Raw genomic sequence first — 25,080 nt, 5'->3', positions numbered from 1 at the left:
CTATTTGAAGTGCTTTTAAATGCAATGCATTTAAATATCAATAAGATTAGTTAACATATACATTTATTGATGTAAAATCAACTCTCAGTCTGGTCTTGCTTTCCAATAATCCAACCTTGATAAGATTCTGGGGGCACCGCAGGACATGCTACTGTTAGACACGCAGGCTTTTTTTTTTTTCTTTTTTTCTCAACTTCATCTCATGCCTTTTACTTTTCCTGACAGGAATCTAAAAGCTTTCTGTAAAGTAATGTTGTATTCCTGATTGCCGTCACATGTATACCCTGTATGCAAACAAAAGCAGCAGTTCTCTCTAGTGGTGTTTTTCTTTCATGGTCCCAATTCTCCACAGTCAAATGTTGATCTTATATGGCCTTCAGCTTCACAGTCCTTCTGTATCAAACATCAAATAAGTGTAATAGACACATCTAATATACACAAGTGTGAACGCTACAATAAATGTTCCAAGCCCACAACGTCAGCAGCCCACTTATGTTTGGCATCGATACATTCTAACTTGGATAGTAGCTTTTAGAGCTGATGTCACATAGTGAATTAACTTCCAAAGTAAAATAACATGATTTTAGTTTTGAAGTGGATCTTTAGTTTTAGGTGAAACATCGTTGTTCCCCATCTGAGGGACAGGTAACTGTGACGTACCCAGCAGTGGAGTGATTTGCTCCAAATTATCGACCGGCAGCTGCTGCACCAAGGCTCACACTGTACAGTCCACATGGTCACGTCACACAGGAACTTCAGTACTCAGTGCTGTATTTCTTTGAAATGACTGCCTACGTGCCCGCTGGTTGCTGACTGGCATCAAACTAACAGACTAGACTTAATCTGGTGCAGCCGATGACGTTAAAGCTTAAAGCAAATGCTGATTGTAACAGGCTGGATTGTTTTTTCTTAGTGAGTGTGGGTGTCATTAAAACAGAAGAAAGAGGTGATGTTAATGATGTAAACCAAATCTCATTGGTTTAGCTGGATAAAATCAACCAATAGGAAGGAAGTCCAACTTGAAACCTTTTAATGACATTTACAGTAAGTTTCAAAATGTGTTAAATTAGAATAAATACAGAGTTCAGACACTGAAGCTTATTACATGGACAAAATGATGGTATATCACTGATAGTAGCTGTAGAAAAAAAATTAAGGACAGATAAACTTGCATTGTCCTGCACTGTTGACTTGAGGCATACATTTCCATTTTAAAGACAATCTACACGGTTTTACAGAACCTACATTTGGGATTTTAAACAATGGTGCCATGCATTCCTGCACAGGGATCATCTCTACAGCTGCCATTTGTTTTAAAGGAACACATCACTGAAAGTTTTTCACCATAAGCACTTTGTAAAATACACTGTGATCAATATATCGAACATCATATCTACACGAAACTCTCACAGTAACTCAATACGAGCTGAAGATGTTAGACACAGTGTGTCCGTGCGCCAGTCTGAGACCCTCCTAATACTCTTGGGGAATTCAAGGCTGTGTATGTCCGACTTAGAGAGCCGTGTAATGTGCCTCTGAGTATACTGGAATAACATGTACAGAAACGCTCTTGGAATGAAATATTTTGCAGGACACACAGGAGTTAAGAGTGCGGACGATCACAGTTCAGATTTAAATGAACCAGATTCAGAAAACTTTTTTGCAAATTTCTATTTTGCAAAGTCTATGAAATGCAGCACAGCCTGAGTCACTTTAAGGATTAGACAAAAGTCTGAAGCTGGTCTGTTGACAGTTCTGAGGGAGATCACAGCTTGCTCCTGGCCTCTGTGCGAATAAGTGCTTGATGGTGACTTTATTTTAAAAAAAAGATTAAATTTGGAGTTACTCCGCTCTCCGTGCAGAGCCTCAGAGATGAGCTGCCGCCACTCATCCGTCAGTCGTTTGTTCTTCTCCACACCTCCGCACACTAGGTGACAGGTAAGGAGGGCTTTGGCCTTGGCTGTGCGGAGGGTTGAAGGTCCGCTCTAACGTGATCCGCTGCGTGCAGCAGGCTCACGGTTCCTGTGAAAACTCCGCCCGCTGGCGCTCTCTGCCGCGGAGAGACTCACGTTCTAGTTCACGTAACAGGAGAGGAGAGTGGGTCATCGTTCAACAAACTGCAGGTTGATGACTTTTTCAGGGACTAGAAGCGTCCTTGTCATGGGCTTCACGGAAACCCCCTCTGGGTCCGGCTTCACGTCGAACTCCACGAGGATCTGATGAGAGCAGAGACAGAGAAAAGAGCCTGACTACAAGGCCGCTGGCTGAAACGAAACAAATCACGTGCTGCAGTAACTGCTGGGTTGTGACTCTTGGCTGAAATCTCTGGATTAAGTAACCAAATTAATTCATTAGGAACTGGATTTGCACAATGGCTTGAATCCCCTTCTTTTGGTTTCTTTCGTTCTTCCAAGAAAAAATGGTGCAAGAGGATTTGCTGCAGTTTCTGCCAACGTGCATTTAATCGTAAACAATCGAAATTACTGCTTACATAATGGAAATAACGTGTGTATGTGTAGCAATTAAGAGACAGTGTTACAGTGTCCTCAGCCTCTCCCAATACATGTTTTCTGTTAAAACTGGTTTTCAGCAGATAATCAAACATTCGATTACTGCTAATATACACAGTGGGGAGGTGCACTATATCTATAACATAACAGTACCTGCAGTCATGTTCTTTTTTCCCATTATCTAGCCCGCTGATGAGCACTATTTGCCTGCAAAGTTGCTTTGTACCTGTGTACCTTGCTCCTGTGTCCACTAAAACTATTGACTCAGCCTGGATTAAGACCAGATTTGGGTCCTGATATTTTAAAAGCTAGCCAGCATTCTCACACGAGTCCTCCTGGTCGCATCACAAACTATCTGTCTCCACCAAAGATAATCAAATCCAGCCAACTCACCCTGGCGACAGCAAGGTAGAGCTCCAGCTCAGCGATGCGGCGACCTATGCAGCTGCGCTTCCCTACCCCGAAGGGCACGGAGGCATACGGGTGATGACTCTGGTCCTTGTTCAACCATCGATGGGGCTGGAATTCATCCGGATTTGGAAACACTGCAGGATCCCGCGATGTTGCGAAGTGGCACAGTGTAATCAGAGTCTGGATAGAAGGATTCAGGGATATCAACATTCATATTTAGCCCAATGACAAGGCTTAGTCTAGTCTGGCTGAGACAGACTTGAATCTAGCCATCACAGAGTGTGAATGATTTCAAAGGCCGCTAATTCCCTGATCGCACTCACATTTTTAGGGATGAGGTAGCCTCCAACCTGGATGTCCCTCTCTGTAATGACTCTGGCGTTGGCAGGAATAACAGGATACAACCTGTAGAAAAAAACGTGAGCAAACTTAGAGACTGAAAACTAGACGTCTTCAGGAAACAAGCTGAAACTTTTTGAGGTGTACCTCAGCACTTCTTTGACCGTGGCCTTCAGGAGAGGCATGCGTGCTACGTCTGCCGCCAACGGGACGCCCCGACCCCCCAGCACACTCAGCACCTCTTCCCGGAGGGAGGCCTGCACTTCGGGGTGGCGGGACAGCTCGTACAAGGACCAGGACAGAGTACTGGAGATCTGAAAAGGCGGAGGCACACGGGAGGTTAATGGATCTGCAGGGCCGACGGCAGAAAGAGGCGAAGACGAGGGCCACGGCGATCGCTCTCACCGTGTCGACTCCTGCGAGAAGCAGCTCCGTGACGTTGCTGTAGACGGTCTTCATGGGCAGCCCGGTCTGCGACAGGAAGTAGGTGAGATAACGGCCCTCCACCGTCTCTCCGCGGGCGACCTTCTCTGCTTCGGCCGTCAGACGCTGGTCGATGTGACCTTTGGCTGGAGGCACACAGATTAGAGGTTATTATTATGACAGCGAGGGAGTGTAGCAGAGGAATCCTGAGCTTTCTGCTGTGATTTTTAGAAGGCTGAGATCAAGATATCCTTCTTAATAAGTCCTGAAAACACTGCATTATTTGCCCGTGATGATAAACTAACCTTACTCACAAACCTGACATCTCTGTTTTCTTAATTTGGGGGAAAAAAACAACAGTTTGATCAGCGTGACCGATGTTCCCTCGGTTCAGATGATCTTGTAGTGCGTGAGGGTTAAGGACTTTAATCTCCTGCTTCCTGATCCAGTCTGCACCAGTGTAATTTTTTAAACATGTTCGATTTTGACGTCTCAGATCAGGATAAGACTTAAAGTACCGTGACAGCTAACCCGGCACTGAGTGGAAACCAGCAGCGGCCGATAAGAACTGAGACGGACATACAGAAGGATACACCTCCATGTTTGTTTTGGATCCACAATGTAGTGAAATGCCTTATAATATCATCTAGAGTCAACTGAGAGTCCCTGCTCATATCTCTCTTTATATTTGTGCATTTTCATGTACATTTTTTGATTTTATCCTCCTATTTTCTCACTTTCACAAGCACTTTCATAAAATACACATTTTGCTACCGCTTCCCACACCGACACCGAACTCAAACTACCCACCGAAGTCAAACATGTAGTCCCAGCACTGACAGAAGATGCTCCAGGGTTTAGGAAACAGCTGGTGCAACCAACTTGGCATGGCCATGGTTAGCAGCGTCATTCTGAACATGGTGTTGATGGATTGGATGAAACGTTCTGTCTCTTCGGGAACAACCTGATCCAAGCAACCAATTCTGGATTCAAACAGCACCGAGGAAACACCTGTAGAAAATAAAAAATAAACAAAAAAGGAAAGACAGAAATTTGGTAAATGAGGAGGTGAGAGAGACACGGCACAGGGCCTGACAGACTAAACCGCTTCTAACGCTTCTGAGCCGCTCCGTCAGTAAAACAGAGCACAGAAAGAACATTATGGTTCATTTAAGCAGTAAAGATACGACGGCGAGGAAAATGAATGAACGCCGCTCACTCTTCCTGCAACAGACGCTGCTGAGGAGCCTCAAGGAAGGAAACAAATTTCAGTTTGTCACTCTGATGTGTGTCTCCTCAATTCATATGCTGTTGCAAGCATGCTGTAGCTGTATTAGTTAGAGTGATTAGAGTAAGCAGCCACATAGGAAAGGTGCAGGGATGGAAAGTAACACATACATTTACAGCACTTTTACTTGAGTGGACAGATATACTGCATAACGTAACAGAAACAGGTCATTCTGCTTCTCTGAGTAGATTTTCCTGGTCAGCAGGACTTCTACTTGTTAATCTGCAGAATTGCTAATTTGACTTAATCAAGTCAAGGATCTGAACACTTTTTCCATTCCCTGGAGAGGTGATACAAAGGTCACTTGGAATTATTTGGGCATGTCAGGCTTTGACAGGCGTGTGTGCTTAAAATGTCAGTGTTATCACATAATACTGCTTCCTGCATGTGGCTGGTCCTCATTACCAGTGTTTACACGGCGGAGCAGCGTGCAGGTTATTTCCACGCGAAACCTTACCCTCGAGGCCGAAGCGGTAGAACTCGCTGGAGATGTCGGTGACGAGGCCCTGGGAACCTCTGCGAAGGCGCAGTTTGGCAATGAGGTCACCGACCACGCTGTTCAGGGTCTGATCGTAGGCTTCCACCGCCTTCGGTCGCAGCATGTGCTTCCCCAGGAGACTCCTCACCGACTGCCACTCCTCCCCCTCGCTGGGAACACGTGCACACACACACACACACACACACACACACACAGAAGAACCCAAGACGCGCGTTAGTCCAGCATCTGCACGCACGGGAGCCTGCATTAAACAGGTTTAGTGCGCTAAAGTCTGATGAGGCAGAAGACTTAATGATACTCACGATGTCAGGAGTCCGTAGTGATGCCCTCTGAGCCTCCTGTAGTCCTTCCAGGAGGAGAGGTCAGAGCGCATGGGGTGCTGGCCCTCCTGCCTCAGAACCTGCTCGATGAGCGCCGGATCGGCCACGTGAACGGTCAGGATGGGGCCGAAGCTCGCCTTCCACATGGGCCCGTACCGCTGCACGCCCTCCAGCTGGGACAGGAGAGAGAGAGAGAGAGAGGTCTGACCTTGTAAAAAAAAGAAAAAGCTGCAGGCTGTGAGATGATTGGCATCACCTCTGGATGCACTCTGAGTCTGAAGGCGCCTGCAGGCTGCTCTAACCCACCGACAATTACATCATTCTCACTGAATACACATGAGCTGATTGGCCAAATCTTCTCCTCTGCTCCGACATCTTGATATCTGACGGCTAAATTAATTTACAAAAGGTTTAACATGCCTAACGCACAGCAGACTAGCAGTCCCAAACTCGTAGATACATTTTGAATCTTATAAATCGCCATCTCAGAAGGTGAATTTGTATTCTCCCTCCAGTGAAAAACACATGTTTGCTCATTGTCACTTCAGATGGATGCTTGAGCTTCCCTGTGCACAATAATTTTAGGTGCATGTTAGGTTTGACACTAAAACACAGTGATCTGCTGGAGGTAAGCGCCTCTGTGAGTATCTTAAACCTGAGTTTTGATTCTGTGACATCACAGCCAGCGTGGAGGCCAATCACGGTCCAGTATGTGACTTAGACAAGCGTGAAGCCCCCAGTGCACATACTGCACACTGGGAGAGGACTCACTGAAGTGGGACACATCTTGTGTCTAGTGAATGGACAATATTTGCATGTTGATGGATGCTGGATTTTTTAGATTCTGTGGCAGAAGCAGCAGCCTTGATGTGTTTTATTATTATTAATTAGGAAATTGAATTTATTTGTGGAAAAAAATCACGATTTATTAATAATAGTACAAAGTTTGAAATGTCTTTAAATGTCTGGAGGGGACCTTTAGACCGTTTCGCAGTAATAATAAAAATAATAATTCTCTTTTGTTGTTTTAATGATCATTTTCCCCCTTGCAGCCACCTATAGGCAGCGCATCCTGTTTTCAGAAATGCATTCATTCTGTCCTCTCTGAGCCTCCCGTGCACCAATATTTGTCATCATAGTCCTCCATAATGCAGCCTGTACTGCGTGCATCCATGCAAAAAATGCATGTATAGTAAATATCCAGGTGTTTTACAGTGTTTCGTCTCCTCTTTAAGTCAATCCCTGTTGAACTTCATTTTACCTGTAACTCGTGCAGCCGTGCCAGCCCCCGCTTCGCGAACAGGTCCCAGGCGAAGCTGGCGACCGACGGTCCGGGCATGTCGTCCAGAGTCCTCACGGCCTCGGTCCCCTGCCACCTCTCAGCCCACCTCTCCATCCACTTGACCAGGGGGAAGGCGCTCCGGCCGGACACTCTGAGAGCTTGCTGCAGCATCCTTCTCACAAAGATCATGAAGCGGTGGCCGGACGCGGCTCTCCTGGAGGTCGATGCTCATTTTCATTTCCCCGACCGGAGGCCGTATTTATAAGGCGCGACCTGCTCCTCGAACCCGCGGAGATAAAGCTATAAATTTTAATATTTTGGGCCAATCATGAGGTGTGAATGCGGCGCAGGCCCCGCCCCGCCCAGACGGGGCCGCGAAGGCGTGAGGCGAGAGGAAGGTGTGTCCAATCAGAGGGCAGAGCTCAGACCATCCCAGACACAGCACACGTGGAGGTCCTGGATAAATAATACATGACTTCTCCCGAACTGCTCCGGCTTATCCCCCCACCCCAGCAGCCGTCAGCCGCCTCTGATAACGCAGCAGACTATCTCCAGCGGTCACGCACTTGTGGAAATGGTGTCTTGTGTGCTTAGAAAATCACTGAAGGTCAGTGTTGTTATAGATCCCGCGTATATAGGCCAGCCGAAAGCACCAATGGTGGAATCAATCTGCAGAAAGTGCCACAAATCCAGATTAGCCATCCTCACTGAGCATTACACACACACACACACACACACTCCTATCACACACACATGACTAGGTTTGCAGCGGGTCTGCATCCAATAATTCGGTGCTGAACATGAGGAAATAGGCGGGAACAGCTGCGTCTCTTTCCGACCTGGTGGCGCTTTGTTTACGCAGAGGTGACCATTCTTTTGCTGACACTGTAGGTTTCCCAGCGAGGGAGAAAATCCTGACCTGATTCCGTTCGAGCTGGAATTTGTCCCGAGCTCCACGTGTGCGGACTGTGAAGTAACAACCGCGCGGCTGTACTGAGAACCCGCTCCCGCATTTCCTCCCCGCGGCGTTTGCTCTCACTAGAATCTAAGATCGGCCGCTTTCACAGAAACACTGAGTGATGGAGGACCTCTGCACCGTGCGAGGTGCAGCTCAGCGCCCAGTGAACGCTTGGCTCACCACTGTGGTGCATTTCCACATATTCAACGTTTGCAGGACGAGCCTCCTCACATGCATCCTTAAAATCACCTTTATGACATTAATTTATAACTCTGAGGGTAAGTATTAGAAGCAACTTAAATAAGAAAATGGCTTGTTTTGATTAATCTGAAAGAGGTTGCAGGTTTAATGCCTGACAGTCAGTATTTGAATGTCACAACCAATAATAGCACCAAGGTATTTAACAGGATTGTGATAATAAAGGCACTCACTCACTGCACTTAACTGAAAGTATATTTTAGGATCTGTTGGCTCTGCGCTCAGTGCCAAGAAGCATATACTAAAACATTCCTGTTGGGTTTATGTAGACTGAAACTCTGTTCTCTCTGTGATATTTGAGTGTAATCCCCCTGAAATGTATGATTAATAATCATCCCCCAAATACCAGTCCTTACCCACATTAAATCATAAGTCATGACCACAGTAACTTACGATAAATACCACTTACACCAATCCACAGCCCACAATCCTATAGGTGCATGTGCTATAAACGTGTGCAGCCTGAAGGAGAAAGAAATACGGGCTGGCGCCTGAAAACGAGCCCAGCAGCCTACAAAGGGTCATTCAAAAAAAAAAAAAAAATGACATGCTAGCCTTTTTTCTTTCTGCTCATAACGATGCCAGAATAACAGTGGACCAGCATATCATTTAGTAGGAGTACCCAGCAGATTTACTACAGTGCCACAGGCCTGCTGCTCTGTCATGTTCCACCTTCTGAACACACAATGTGAAGTTCTGCTGAGTCAAACGGTGATTAAAAGACATTTTATTCTGCAGATGTTCTTCCCACTCACACATATGGTGCCTCGCCAGCCTGCTGCGTTTATGGGTCACTTCTGACATGTTACACGACGTTTTGATTCTGAGCATCCAGTTGGTTTTTGCAGAATCCTTTGCAGAACACTAAGACCGTGTTTTGGGGATGCGGTCTTTATTTTCCGGGCCAGTCACATGTGTCTGCATTCTGCAAAGGTCAAGTAATGTGAGTGTGATTTATTTGGCTGTGGGCTGGAGCAGAATTCAATTTCCTCAGTGTGACCTGCTACCGCTCGCGTAGACTTGATGTGATGAAATCGAAATGCCATGAACTAAATTCAGTCTAATAAAAGGGAAAATGAACAGTCCAGTGAAGGGATTCTGGGCTGGTTTTGTACAGATTTGCACAAAGACTTTATTTTTTGGCCATTTCTGCTTTATTATGACAGTGACAGCTGGAGAGAGAGACTGGGGGGATGACGTGCAGCAAAGCGACCAGGCTGGCACTGAACCCAGGCGGCTGTGGTCAGGACTCAGCCTTGATGAATGGTGTGCGCTCTGCAAGGTGATGCATCGGGGCAGTTCCACTGACATACTGATGTGCAGTAACAGTCTAAGTAATATCCACCATGACCATGATGTATCTGCAGTCGTCTTCACAAGTTCAAGAAATGTATCTTAATGCACAGAGGTCAGTTTTTCTCATGAGCAGGTTCAAGAAAACTGAATTAGATAAACAGCAGCAGTAAGACGGTGACATAACAAAGTCATATTAGGTTTTACATAATGATCACAGACACTGAAGTCGACGGAGGTGGATCGATGAAAACCCTGGACAACAGGTCCAGCTGTATCGAATGAAGCCTAGGGGGTGGGGGAGTGGAATATCGGGAAGCATTGTAGCAATCATCACATATCTGACGCCTCTGTTTGAAGTACTTGACCCCGACACGTGAATCACGCTTCTGTTTCAGAAGACACAAAACAAACCGTGACGCTCTGAGTGATGAGGATAGAAGTTCAACGCGGAGCAAAGATCAAACCCGGTCTGTCAGAAAACGTCCATACACGAGACTTGAACACGAGACTTCCTGAGTGGAAGTTATCTTCAAGGGTGAAGGAGGGCAGTGACCTCTGAAATTTACATGAACACATAAACAACTTTCAAACGAGGTCACCGGTGTCTTGATGAGTCTCCGTCTGAGTCAGCGCACTGCAAACAACTCAAACCAAAGATGTTTGGTGAAATTGATTTTTTTTTTGACGGAGCATTTTAGCATTTCCCTCTCCTTCTATTGATGCACATATCTTCCCGTTCCCGCTTCGGCGTGGGGGCACAGCTGCTCGTCTTCAGCTTCTTGTTCAGCAGGCCGGTAATTTAAGACCTCACAAGAAGCTGACATCGATTAAAGTCGCCACAAAACCAGACGTTTGTAATTAATCTCGCCTTGCCTGATTAATGGGGGATTAACATTGATTATGAAAAACATAATAAGAAATCCTGTGAAAGAATGGCTTCTTTGTGCCGACGTGTGCTGCAAACTGATGTGGCTCAGTTATAGATCATGCTTTAGAGGGACAGCCTGAGAGGGACCCCTTACTGTATTGGCCCTGTGCCCAGAAGGGAGGCTGCTGTACTCCCAGACTAGTGTGTTAAAGTTCATGGCTGCCGTCTGCCTCTCTGGGTGGTATCAGGAGAGTGTGTATGTGCTCAAAGGTGCAGATGATTGGGTGAGTACATGTCTAGCGGTTGTGTTAGCTGTTTTCCCTCATTCAGCAGTGCCCTTCCCCCCCGCCCTCTCCACCGTATATGGTGTTTGAACGGTTTGATACAAGGTCGCCCATATAAGCATGAAATCAGTGGTCCTCAGTCTTTTTTCAGACGAGTGCCCCTTCAACACCACCTGGATGTTATTTGACTATATTATTTCTACGAAAATGGAGAACTAACATATATTGAGCTGTCAGCTCTCACTCGGAGTGGAAGCTGAACCAAATGTATCCCTCCTTCATCATCAGGTTCAGGTACCTCTGTTTGTACCTGAGGTTAGATTTGATTGGCAGTAGACATTACTTTACCATTTGTCTGTTTGGTCAGAATTTTCAAATATTCAAGTATTTCTGTTAGTAAATTACTTTTAGTTATGTTTAACAATTACCGGTACACTGTTTCAACTGTTTCTCCTTTAGTTTTATTCAAGTGTCCATCAGTGTTTAAACTTTGCCTGTTCACAAATTACTTTTCATGCACTTTCAATTCCAACACGAGGCGTTAACGTGTGACAGCTCTCCACGGAATTAATGTAAATCTATGTAATGTCCCCAAAAATGAAACACGACTCTGTTTGTGTGTGTGTGTATTTTAATTCTTTAGTTGAGTTAATGGAGTTTTCCCCTGACAACAGTAGAAGTATCCTCTTGGGGGAGTACCCTTGGGAAGCACTCAGTGACCGAGCGACTGTGCTTTAGGTGAGATTGGCTGAGATTCCTCTGCTCTCCACATTTCTACACACATGTTGTTCCAATTTGAGTGAATCATTCCTTAGTTTGCTCTTCGTTGTGTTGCTCGTGTTCGGTTTTCAGGATATTATGTTCCGGATGTGTTTTTGATGCTTCGGACACGTAGAACACTGAGGAGTTGAGGTGTGCGCAGGGTTATGAGCAACACTCACCAAATGGCCAACAGCTTGTTAGTGAACGCACAGGATATGAGGATGTGGTAATGAGGACTAAAAATAGAGCAATAAAATGACTGAATAATGATTTTTCTTGCCATACATGCAGTAACTGATTAAGATTGTGCAGTTTTTTTTGAAGACACTTTAATGTCATGAATATAAAATTGGTGATTAAGGTGTGATAAAGGGCATCTGTCGAGCACACATGGACGCCAGATGTGCTCTGTCTTTTTCATTCTGGCTGTATATGACGTACGTCCCCAGTGACAGCTTGTGATAATGAACTGTCTTTGGTCCTGAGAGGTATGCACCTACTGTATATAATGACTGATTATACAGAAAATTGAACTCTCTGTGGGGATTTTGCCCTAGAATCCATAATTAACATCTGCCTGGTTGTGTTGACAAAGAATCGTCATAACATCACCTCACATCACATCTGGTCGATAAAGGTTTTATGATGAGCCGCTGTCCTCCACATTCTGCCCAATCACTTAGAAATATTATACATTTACACTCTGAGGTTGTGTCTTGTTTACATTTTGCAGCAGCACTCCTGCTAGAACTAGCTGAGCTTAAACCTGTTATATAACCCTGTTTACATTCTTCATCTCTACCAGTTCTTCTTAATTATTAGCTTTTGTTTCTTCTGAAGCTTGTTTTAATCTGGGTTCTTAGCTGTTCTATTATATTTGATTATTTGTTAACAGCAGCAGCATCTAAGTATGTTTGATCAAGCATCGGCAACTGTATATTTGTGGAAATTGTTTTCGTAAACTTATTCAGCTCCATTGTTACTCAGCAGTTTCCATTCTCCTAATAATTATCTTCAACCACAGGAGGCTGAAACTGTTCCTTACACCCCAAAATATGAGAGACTATCAGGTGTAACAACACTGATGATTTTGTTATTTGCATAATGGCAACAAAAATGTAAACATTGTCCCTTTTTGGAAGATAAACAAGTTAATATTTTGGCCTGACAGTGGTGGGGGGGAAGCAAACCCCTTGATGTTGAGAATTTGGAAAATCCACTTATTCACTTTCTCGGTCAGAGTCAGATAGAGTCAGCCTCAACTACTCATCTAACTCTCGTCTAGAAAACGAATAACTGCATTTCCCAAACTGAGCTGTTCCTTTGAGATGAATTCATTGTGGGTGTTTAATATGCGCAGCAAACTTCACTGAAAGGTGGCAATTAGTTCTGCAGAAATCTCGTCCTGGACCGAACGGATGGAAAAACCAAACGGCCTCACCAGCCTGCCGTGCCGTTAGCGCGACCTACCGAAATGAGTCTGTCGTGAGGCCAACAGTGCTCAAACCCTTTTGTCCGTAATCAAAAGGGCAAAATCCAGGTTTAGCCTGACAGATACTTGGAGCTGTGTCATAGTTGGGTCATCTGATGCAAGCTGACTTGAATAATGAAGCAGGCACGATGTTATGAGCAGCAGGTGTGAACCGTTAGAGCCTGAGAGAGCTGCAGCTGCTCTCCACTTTAAAATAATACCGGTGTCCATCAGCAGCGAAGCCTGCTTTCACAAGTTTGGACAGATCACATCAGCTAATACTTCTCACTTACAGGTGGTGCTGGGACGAACACGGACCTGCAGCTGTGTTGTTTCTGTGTTTTGTACAACCATACTGATGATCATTTACACTCGAAGGGTTTAAATTATTGTCTGAGAGAGTCGTGTTGGTCATCTGGCTATAAGGGAGGTGTTTTCAGAATGACAATCTGTAGTTTTGATGTCCAGATTTTTCACAGAATTTGCTTCAATGCAAACTGATTCTCAAATCACGAAACTTGGGTTCAGATCAAGTCTGTCTGAATAATATCTGAGTGCTGAACATGTGTATCTTTCGACTTTGTGCGTAAAACTTACTTACTGCAACCTCACAAAATGAAAAGCATCATTAGAAACGGAGGAAAGAAAGACTGAAAAATGTGTTATGCTTGCCGCTCCGTCACTCTGCACGTTTGAGCTTCACTGTGCAGAGTGCAGAGTGGGACTGTATGGGCAGTTCAGACACTTCAGAGCACTTTTATTTCCGGTGTCCAATAAATGAAATCATGAAATAAACTTCAAGTCCTTGAACTTTTCTTTCTCTTTTACAGAGGCAAACATGAAAGGTAAAGGAGAAAGAAAATAAGTGACAAAAGATGACGGTTTGGGACTCTTCCAACAGGCTCTGATGATGGTTCCAGGTGGAGGGACGACTGAAGGACAGGAGTACGACCACAGTGGGATACTGTTCGGGTGAATAGTGGCAATACTGGCAGTCATGCAGTACGGGGTGAGCATAGGACAACTGGGAGGTGTTAGAGACAAAGAGGACAGCTTTTCATTGATTTGAAGGGCCTGAAAAGATTAGTTTGAAAACTCGGGTCAGGCTGAAGAGTCCTGAGTGAGGAAGGACTCAGAAGTCAGACAGGCGGCAGAGTGCACGCCTCACCCCGAGCGGCAGGAAGGAGGAGAGCGGCAGAGCGGAGTGCCAGAGACTTGGCAAGAATGTGGAGAGACGATCAGATCAGAGACTTTCTTCATGATAAATGATGAGTTCAGAAACAATGAGTGCACACATTCAGAGATCCTCGTCGGCTTGTTTGGAGTCTGGTTGTTCACGGTATTGAAGGCTCTCAAAGTCTGGGAGGATGAAGACCGAGAGGATGAAGGAACAGCTGAGGGTTAGATGAGGAGATCCATACCACTCTCACACAAGTACGGTGAATGGCTGTTTCACCTGTTTTCAGAACTGGTGCTAAGCTACGCTAACCAGCTTCATAACTACCACGCAGACAAGAGACATGGATCGATCCTCTCACCTCATTCTTGGCAAGGGAGCAGATATTTCTCAAAATGTCAAACTGCATTGCTTGAACTGTGTGTCGAAATCATTTGCACTTGGTTTACACTGATGAAAGGTGACAATGAAATCAGTTACTTCAGTTTTAACTCATTACAGTGGACAGCTGCCTCTGTAAACACTTTCAGAGGGGGATTAACCTTTGACCTCAATAACTGATGTCCAGATGCAACAAATTCTTTGGCTATGAAGCAAAGGCAACATCCATGTTGCTTTACTAGCGATGCCAAGTGTTAATCATTAAGTTTCCCTGTCTTCGATTCTCCTGCAGCGCATTTAATGAAACTCTCATTTGATGACCTGATGGTACTAAAATGTTAAATGATGTTCTAACTCAAATGGCTTCGATTCCACGTGGCAATAATGAGCGATGACAGAACAGCGGCTCCTCAAAAACATCACAGGTCTGACGGACGAGAGCAGTTAACATTTTCACACTGCAGAAAATCCAGAGAGTCCTTCCTGTATTTATCAAACCATGTGTGGACTTGAGGAAATGAGGTTTGATCTTTAAGGTTCATTCCTGACCTTGGAAACAGCAGTTTGGCAAATAATTTTAAGCTCAATGTCCATTTAGTTTTGTGGCTTTTTTGGACGCAGCTGAAGGCTTCTGAAGTCAGAGGACCTTGTGTTACGAGTCAGAGGCCACTTTTTGTCTGGAAAAAAAAAGCAGTTTAAGATTTAATGGAAGAGATTTTTCAGTGAGCTGTAATCCACTGCATGATGAACACTATTACAATCCCTCTGGCAAAAATGAAACATGCATAATACAAACTTGATGACGTGCCATGAAGCAAACAGATGAGGCTTCTTTCTGTCTTTCAGTTAGACCCTTTCTCACTTCATGATTAATGCAGTGCAGGAAATGCCCATCTCCATATCTTAATGATAAAAGTGTAGATTGAGCCATTTGTTTCTCCCCTCGTGGCCTAGACAATTTGCTGAGCTATCCAGCAACAGGAAAGTCTATTTATTTAAGAATAAATTATGGCCTGTGCATCTGTGAATATGCTTTTCATGGGTGTACCACGGAGAATGCTGCACGATTAAAAGCTTTAACTATTTCGTCGTAACCTGTTGCCATTAGTCTCGGAGCGGAGAGAGTCACGGGTCTGAGCACATACTGCTGTGTGAGAGTGTGCATGCATTTTACATGTTCATCGTCTGTTCACAGATGGACTTTAGCCCACAAGCACACTGTAAATACGTACATTTTGTACTGTATACTTAAGAATATCCAGAAACAGGAAAATTAAACACACTGTCAGCCAGCTGCACGATCACATCTGTCGTTTCGAGATCAGTTTGCTCTGAATGCCGTACAGTAGTAAAGTAATCCTTATATTCATATCACTGTATAGAATAAAATGGTTTGATACACTGTATTATTAAAGTTTACTGTCAAATACAGCATAAAAATAATAACCTCAGCAGAGGACACAGACATTCAGGGTTTTCTGATTTAACTTTGAGTGGTTCTCTGTGATAATCTAGTTTTCCAGTGTCTGGCTTTCTATCACTGAGACATGTGCTGTCCTGTTCTTAATCACCACCCCCTGCAGCAGCAAAAGAGCCCCGTTTCCAAACTCCTGACAGACAAAAACACCAACCTGTAATATACAGCTAAAATCATGAAATGAGCACAGAAAGCCACTGTTTCTGCAACACACTCCTTTGATTTGGACTTCACAGAGATCCTCAGCAGACATGTCTGCTAGATGGAGACAATATAATGGGTCTTTTTTTTTTTGGATATCATATGACATGTAGGAACAACACCAGTTGTGGTCAAATTGTGGTTTTAAATGAATATAATAACTGTAAATTACATTAGAGAGAAGTATGGGTGATCTGAAGGTCGTCAAACATAGGTATCAATTAAACTGGTTTCATATGTTGTTGACCAAACAAGTTCTTCTAACAACCCTGTCAAAAAGGCAGAGAAGATTTTAAACATGACTGTGTCACTGCTTTGAACACACCGTGCTGCATTCACTTCCTTCAGAACGTGCTGCAGTATGCAGGTTTATTTTTAAACCAGACAACGACCCATAGCAAACAAACTAGATGTAGATTGTTGGCAAATTTCTCAGTCTAATCCATTTAAAGATTCAGCCGCCAATACTGTGAATTACCACCATGAAGCCAGCAGAGTTATATCATCGGATAGAAATGTTTGTCAATTCAAGGGATTTTTGAATGAACAGCAAACACCGAGGCCTGGCCTCATGAGGGAGGATTTGAAAGATGGCTGATAACTGTGCTGCTCAGTGTGCAGTAAAACCTAAACTCCTCTTCAAATCAAGTCAAAGGACAGTCTGAAGTTAAAAGAGTCTTTCTGAGCTTCTCCAAACAAAAATATCTGCAGTAATCGACAATGAACCAAACCCAACACTGACTTTTTGTTTTACTAAAAGAATTTACAGCTTTACAGGAAATCCAAAAGCAACACTTTGTTCGGCAAAAGAAAGTCAAGAACATCATTAAAAAAATCATTTTTACAAAAGCAATGCAGGGCACGTCACAAGTCTACTCTGAATAGAGATCCTTTGATGATTCATCTCCCTTATTTTTTTTAGCTGAGGATGTAAATACATAAATGATGTGAAAAAACACAAATCCTCAGTCAGGTAATGATGTAAATGTTTGTCCAGTAATACCAAAGAAACTGTTCATCTGCTGGGGGAACCAGCCACAGCCTCCAGCTCCACAGAGCTGCATCCTCCTCCTCCTCGTACAGACGACTGCATGAGGCCGTCACTTCAGTTCATTTCATGTCCAGACTGTCTGGTCTTAGTTTGAATCCTCAATCCTCCGGAAAACTGCGAGGAAATTCTTCCCTCCGTTTCTCTGGACTTTCTTTCCCTCCTCTGTGCAGGTACCCAGCCGACTTATAATGACATCACCAACCTGTCACACAAACACAGTTACATAAATAAACTCACCTAAACCTTCATTTGTGGCAGTTTATTCACACTATTCATTTACTTCACTTACATCATCACCATAGCGTTTATTATTGTTTTGCTGTAAAAAGAAAGTAAAGTAAGCTGAATTTATTATTTGTCTTCTTCTGACTCGTGCCTGGAGGTCAGTTTACGCTCTTATTCTTTCATTAATGTCAACATGACAAGCACAATATGCTTATTTACTTTCTTGCTGATTGACTGACAAGAAGATTGTTACCATGCTCATGTTTGTAGCTGCCACTAGCAGCTGGTGAACTTAACTTAGCCAGACCAGTTTGAGACTCCAGGATGTTACTGGTTCCAGCCGAGAAATACTGTTCTGTTCTTTGTGTTGTTGTGTTCTTTTTTTTTTACACTTCAGCATTTTCAGGATTACATGAACACGACACAAAGCCAGCTGGCTGCTGGTGGTAGCGTCATGCTCGCAGATATGACAGCGGTATCAGTCTTCTCATCTAACTCTCAGCGAGAAAGCCAATAAGATCATCTCGAATAGGCTCAACTTTTGAAATGAGAGAGATATTAATTTGTGTGTTCATCCCAAAATGAACTATTCCTTCACAGAATTTCAGATCATGAGTTTGACCTCTTTTCCTCCAATACCGATGAGCAGCAAATGCTGTTGTCATGACCTGCAAACACAGGGATGACCAGCTGCACGTCAACATACCAGTTCTTCATCAGGGACACGCGTAAACAGTGGATGTTCAGTGAAGTGCTTCACCATCCAGACGTGTACCTCCTCCACATCTGTCATGGTATACACCAAACCCTGACATGACCAGACAAACACAGGGAGGTTATTTACACAGTTCTGGGAAAGAAAATAAGCAAGCAAAGCTTCACAGGTGGTTGAACACGGATCCATTTATCAATAGTGAAGTATACCTGAGGCTTTTATCTAAAAAATAAAATACAAACTGATTTTTTCCCTTTTTTAATCAATGTTTCATCTTTGGAGTTAAGTGGTTTCATCTCTGTGGAGAGCATTGCTCCTTCCTAAAAAGACAAAAATAACCTACAGACAACACAGAGGTTAATCACCTACGTGACTGTAGTTTACTTTGGAGGCTGGATAGATAACGTTTCTAGAACAAGGATTTCTTAGAAAACTCAGCAGTGGCACAGATTTCCACACCAGGGCATGTCTGCACATATGGGTTTTGTTTCAGGAAAGGCAGGATGGGGGGCTATGTGCCTGTTGTCTGCACAGATTCATGAGAATCACACCTGTTAATTCTTTCAGGTGTAGTCTGATTTAAAAGACTCTCAATAGACTCGGGTTCATTTTGGTATGAAACTGCCTCTATAAATGAGGATTTTCTTGACAGTCTCTCTGCCCACCAGCACAGTTGTGGCTGTTTGCCATGCTGAAGGCCCTTGTAGAGCTTACACACACACACACACACAAACAAAAGCACGAATGCATCAATGCACACACCAGAGGGAAAAAAAGATAAAGCCAAATTTAGACACAAGCCTTCCATTGTTCCCAACAACCTCCATCAGCACTCGCGCCTTGTTCAAGTGTTGCTCTGACAGCTCTGACAGGCAGAAGCAGGGTGTGTGCAGAAGTCCACCAGCTGCAGGCCACACCGGTTACTCAATTTCATTTCAGTGAATTCACGGATTTCTGCAAACTGCAATCAATTGATAGAATGATGAGGAGAGTGCCAATTTGTTGTGCAACCATTAGCTTTTTTTTCGTGCTGTTAAGTGTGTGAATGTAATCCAATTCTCCTCCATTCTGCTGGGGTGGTGTTTTGTCTGCTTGGCCGAAGCCTGATATATCTTATTCCTCTGTGCCATAGAGCTCCATTACTGTCCAAACACTATCATAAAACACACAAAAGCTTTAAATGGCTAACTATAAATAAAATATATAATAGCACAATGTCTTGTCTTGTAATGGAGAGATGGCACAAAATATGCTTTCTTTCTGACTTTGGCTGAACTGTTTAAAGTTTGAAGCCAGTCTTGGAATTTACTCAGTTTACATCTGTGCATCTTCAGCTGAAAACACTTCAGTCTGAGAAATGTCAGGAACCTTCTCAGAGATCTTCATATTTCTTGTTTTGTCCAAAGGTATTCCATTTCTTTCTTTCTATCTATCTCCTCATATTTGTGAAGTTGAAACCAGTGAATGGAATTTTTTTTCTTGATAAAATTTTTATTACAACTGTACATACCCCGACTCTCAGTGTGTAGGCATACTCTGCCAGCAGCGTTGGACTAATGATCCTCCATTTGTGCTTGGTCTTCTTAAAGTGAGGGTCAGGGAAAAGGAAGAACATCTTACTGAGCTGAAAGACACACAGAAAAGGGTCAGAAATAGTAAAATAAGCAGAGTTTGGTTTTTTTGACACTGTTCTTTTAAACTCTAGTCATTACTTGGTGTCATTCCAACACAAACTTTCTATTTTGGTCTACTTTGATATTATGGTTCTAAAAATGTTTGAATGTCATCACGTAAATGTGGCCCTCATTATATTTTGTGGTTGGCTTTTAAGGACCGCGAATTGCAAAACTGGAATTTCCCTCCTTGATTTTTTTTTCTTTCCACGTCTCTGCATTTGACAAGTGCATAAGTGAAGGCTCCATTGATATTAGTCTGGCTGATAAATTAAAAACCATTCCAGTAACTTTTTTTAGTAAAAATAAATAATGTCAGGTATAGACAGAAAGATGTGGGGATAATCACTGGGGACTGCTGCCGCCTCAGGGGCCGCTTGAGTGCTGATGAAGACGGAAAAACCTTAACACACTGAATCACTTTTGGGTTACAAAACATACTAAGAAGAGGAGGAGGAAAAAAAAAAGTATTTCAGGTCTGTGGAATATGCTGTTTCGACACTTGAAACACATCATGCATGTGAAAAGGATTGGGACTAGAGTTTGAGAACTAGTCTGGGTGGTCGTTTGAGTCTCCGCTTTGAAAATCTGGGCAGCGACGACAGTTTTGTCCGAATCATGAGCGAGGAAGACAACTGCTACTACAGCAAGCTGCAGATGGAGAAATGCTCATCTCTGGTAAATGAACATGAGTCATGAGATGCAGTTAACCGACAAGTTGAAGGCAGTGCCATTGTCTGCAAAATAAAGTAGCTAAATGCAAAAACCAAGCCAAACTTCATGCACAAATAATATGAAAATATGTGTTACCCATGAAACCGCTATATAATTTGCATCCATAAATGTATCAGTGTTGCAGCACTCTCCTGTGTTCATGTCTTAATTATACTCAGGGCATTTGAGGTGAAGTCTCTTATCCAGGGTACCCAAATTAACCCTGGTACACTAAGCCCACTGTGAAATCTAATGCGAGTTTCAACAAGTCATAGATTACCGCAGCTAACTGGAACGGATAAATGGTGTCTTGCACTGCTCTATGCTCAGCTGATGCGATGCCTGTCAGTCAATGACCCCATTGTTGTAAAATCCTGGATTTTATTGAGCAATCCGTATAAATTAATTCAGTCCATATGTTAAACATGAGGAAAGCAATTAATTTAAGTCGGAAACGTTTGGCCCGTGTATGCTTCTTACCTCGGCAGTGCCAGGACAGACTGTCAGCTTTAATTTAAGGTTACACAGCCCCAGTCGAGAGAGCTGTTACAGCACTGCAGGCCTTTTGTATGAGCTCCAATTCAGTTCCAATTCATGTCACATGTGTGTTATTTCTACATATATTAAGTACATTAAGGGTCAGTACACCCAGTTTACAAACTAGAATCACCGCCTTGTGTTTGTCTGCCTCTGCCAACCAATCATATTTTAGTTTACATCCCTATGTGTCCCGACTCATATATCAAGACTGAAGGAATTTAAATAAAAGGCATTAAGCATATTTTTTGGTGAAATGGAAGTTATCACTATATAAACATGTATGATTCCAGTGAATAATTTCCAGTGAGAAACATGCTGTCATTAACCGCCATTTTTATTTTTATCTCACTACTTTTTTCTTATATTGTTAGTTTGCATTCTGTATTGTATGTTTGCCTCCTTACTTGAAAGTTGTTCTTTTTTGCATGTCCTTGTGTTTTCCACCCTTTGAGCTGCTGGAAATGTAAATTTCTCTTTGGAGATTAATAAAGTATCTATCTATCTATCTTAGAGACTGTTGTTACAAAGGAGCTGATAGAGAGCTTCATCACATGGTGCAACAACAATCACCTGAAGCTCAATATCAGCAGAACCAATGAGCCTGTGATGGACTACAATTCCTCAAAAATGGATGTTGCTGCAGAGAAGCTACAGATTGTAAAACATGGTTGCTTCACACACACCTTCAACCCGGCAGCACAGAAGATCTATACAATCAGCACAGTTTCAAGGTGGACACCAAGATTCAGTATCTGGCCAAATGTGAAATATGATCACAATCTCCCCTTCTGTTCCTGTGTTATGATGTTGAATAATGGCCAAAAAATGTTTTTGCAGAACATTAGGATGTCACAGTGAAGCTGGCCTTTGACCTTTTGGATATAAAATGTCATCATTTTATCATATGGATGATATTTTGTCATAATTATGTATAAATTCAAGCTATGGCCAAAATGACTTCTGTGTGGTAACAGTGACCTTTGACCACCAAAATCTAATCAGTTCATCCTTGAGTTTAAGTGAATGTTTGTGGCAAATTAGAAGAAATTCCATTGAGGCGTTCCTGGGATGACGCGTTCATGAGAATGGGACAAACAGACAGGCGGACAGACTGGAAACATGATGCCTCCAGCCACAGTCGCTGGCATGGACCATAAAACTGGACCTTCAGTTGAATCTAGCCATGCAGATATAGTTTGTAAAGATGTGTTGCTACAGTAGTGGCTGGTAAGAGGCCATTATTTGTGCTGTGGTCCATTGCTCTTATGTTACAACGTTTAAATACCCAGCAGGCAGCACTTACTTAAAGTACTCGAGTCTGTCCCACAGTTGTCTGCATGGACCAGTGTGCATCATGCATCAGACCAGCTTATCTTTGGAAGAAAGCATTTACCTAATTCATCACTTTAGTTAAATGCAGAAACATTCTAGTATGATATAGAAAGTGAAGTGAGTTTTCTCACAGTTTGTGACTTGCATTTTTCATATTGTGGGAATCATTGAAAATTGAAAGTCGGACTGTGGAAAATAAATATCTAAATCATACTTGTTTAATTTAACTTAATTGAAACTGTATTCAGACACAGATGGGCTGAAAATAATGCTGAACTGGGTCATTGAACGTAGGAAAGAGCAGCGGCTGGCTACAAAGTGAGGAGGACAAAACTGCAACCTCTCAAGACCAAATGTTCCTTGACGGAGTACTCATGAGTGAATTCAGCATGTCAGCCGCAGCAAACACACACACACACACAATCACACACACAAATACCTGTCCTTTAGAAAAGAAGTTGGGCAGGTACTTCATTGCATTGCTGCGAAGGCAGGCGATATTCTGGTAGCTTCCTGGTTCTGAGTCCCGCAGCGACTGGATTCGATCCCGAACATAATCAGACACTTTGACTCGGATCTCCAGGCCCAGGATGAGCGTGTCTGGGAAAAGTGGAGATAACTCCACTGTAAAAGAAACGTACAGACAGAGACATGAATGAAGAGGACATGACGTCAGGAGGGGGCAGAACTATGACCTGTGACAACTGTTGGTGGGCAGATCAGTGACAGGACTACCTAAGAGCCCCCCGTATCCACATCCAATGTCTGCAAACTCAACTCGGGGGGTCTCTTTCTCAGAGGGGCTGCCAGCGAAGACGTGTGGATACAGCTCGGACCAGTCCATCTCCTCTGGACACACAGGACTGAGGAGAGAGAGGAGGATTTCAGTGGAGCTACTTTATAATGAAGAAACATGAAAATAGCCGAGAGTGGTACAGAGTGACTGGGACCAGCTTTTGCTGATTTTTACCCATTGTGAGCACCGTCATTGTATTAGACAGAGGCAGAAACCACAACTCCCACACAACTAAAAGCAAAACTTTTTTACATGGCCACGTACCACCACAGTTAAGAGAGGAGCTACTTGACTCTCTTGTCATCTTTCAAGTTTATAAAAGCACAGCTTGCTAACAATGCTAACGTTAGCAAGTAGCGGTAGTAAGTGCAGCGCAGGTGTTGAACTCGGAAACATGGACCTCACTCACTAATCAAACGTGTGGTAAGCCATCGGGTTTGAATGGGCTCGCTGTCTGTAGTATCGCTTCTGCGGCATAGACGAACTCATGGTGGACTGAAATGAAGACGCGACTCCCTCAAACATTCAGTCTGTCGCGTAATGTTGGATAAACACTGGTAAACTCTTGCGGACAGTCACGTTAGATTCTGGTTAGTTTACCAACGGCTGTGAGTCGCGACGTTTTTACGTCATCACCCAGCGTCTTGGCGGTTGCCAGATTTGTTAAAAGTGTGAATTTCATACGCTGGAACTAAAACACGTATTTGGTGGCAATACCAAAGCAATATGGCGCAATTTTACAACATTACAAGGATAGGCCTACACTTAAGTTTTGCTTAAGCAAAAGTATCAGTAAAAATATAGCCTAGTCAAAGTATAAAAAATACAAGTATGCTACATACTGTGTGGGCACAAATGCTCATCCTTTTATATCATCAATTATCACTTATTACTGATGCAGAAGGACAAAGTCATATCTAGTGGTGACTTTTTATGAGTTGTGAATGGTTGACTAGTTATTTTACATTTAAGATTGTAAATTCGAGAAGTAGAAGGGACCTCAAGAGGTGAATTATGTAATATTTCATTTTAAGGGAAAGCATGATTAGAGAACAGAACCTAATTTAGGAGTAGAATTTATTATTATTTTCCTTGTTTCGTACGCATAATCATCTTGCAACCCCAAGGCTGGAAGCCACTGCTGCATGTGGTCAAAATTCAAATTTTACTTGACATACTGTTACGTAGTTTAATTGATAGGGCGCAACTTTTATCACCAAATATTTAGTATGTAAAACCTGAATCCACTCAGTAAAACTGCAGCCATCAGATAAAAGTGAAGTGGGCCTAGTGGAGAAAGTACATAATCTGCCTCTTTAATGAGCAGAAGTATAACATGCAGTTATGTTTTATGGGTGAGTCTGTGAAGAGAGCAATGCTGTGTGTTTTACTATTTTGCTGTTGATAGAATGAAGTGATTCCAATGCAAGAAGCAACTCAGCCGCACTTAAATATCATCAATACAGAGTCATTCTTTGCTACAAGGAAAAATAAGTGATGGGTTTTTCATGCTTTCTGAAGCCAAACCTCAAAGCTCTAGTTGTTTGTTTTACTCTCTGCAGGATGAAACTTCACCTTATATTTTTAGTGTCCAAACAGCCGGTGATAATTTTCTCTGTGTCGTCTATTAAATGGAAATGACCCAGACCCCTCTGGGTGTCTTCTGAGTCGAGAACGTCGTGACACATTATAGTTCCCTGCTGGTGGAGGCTGTTATGAGAGACCTGTCTATGTCCAAACAAGCACAGTAGACCGAGTGCTGTATCTCTTTGTCCCTCTCTAACCGTAGTTATGAGATTTCTACATTTTTGAGATGCAGTTTTGTAAAT

At 43.2% G+C, this 25,080-nt stretch overlaps 2 protein-coding genes across 2 annotated transcripts; both read right to left on the bottom strand.

The window, feature by feature from the left end:
- Positions 1-2,102: 2,102 nt before the first annotated feature.
- Positions 2,103-7,261, bottom strand: LOC121621856 (25-hydroxyvitamin D-1 alpha hydroxylase, mitochondrial). Its single transcript, XM_041958543.1, has 9 exons — positions 7,052-7,261; positions 5,773-5,963; positions 5,429-5,619; positions 4,494-4,694; positions 3,666-3,829; positions 3,408-3,574; positions 3,245-3,326; positions 2,904-3,101; positions 2,103-2,216 (listed from the first exon to the last, which is right to left on the bottom strand). The coding sequence occupies exons 1-9, from the start codon at positions 7,259-7,261 to the stop codon at positions 2,103-2,105; spliced, it is 1,518 nt and encodes a 505-aa protein (XP_041814477.1).
- A 9,695-nt stretch (positions 7,262-16,956) lies between these two features.
- Positions 16,957-23,850, bottom strand: mettl1 (methyltransferase 1, tRNA methylguanosine). The gene is made up of 6 exons (XM_041958191.1): positions 23,661-23,850; positions 23,191-23,318; positions 22,895-23,079; positions 19,707-19,820; positions 18,188-18,289; positions 16,957-17,458 (listed from the first exon to the last, which is right to left on the bottom strand). The coding sequence occupies exons 1-6, from the start codon at positions 23,774-23,776 to the stop codon at positions 17,342-17,344; spliced, it is 762 nt and encodes a 253-aa protein (XP_041814125.1). The 5' UTR covers positions 23,777-23,850; the 3' UTR covers positions 16,957-17,341.
- Positions 23,851-25,080: the final 1,230 nt, after the last annotated feature.

The sequence above is a fragment of the Chelmon rostratus genome, chromosome 2, assembly GCF_017976325.1.
Source record: "Chelmon rostratus isolate fCheRos1 chromosome 2, fCheRos1.pri, whole genome shotgun sequence".
Taxonomy (NCBI): Eukaryota; Metazoa; Chordata; class Actinopteri; order Chaetodontiformes; family Chaetodontidae; genus Chelmon; species Chelmon rostratus.
Note: the sequence above shows the minus strand (reverse complement) of the source record. Positions and strands in the feature narration are given on the sequence as shown.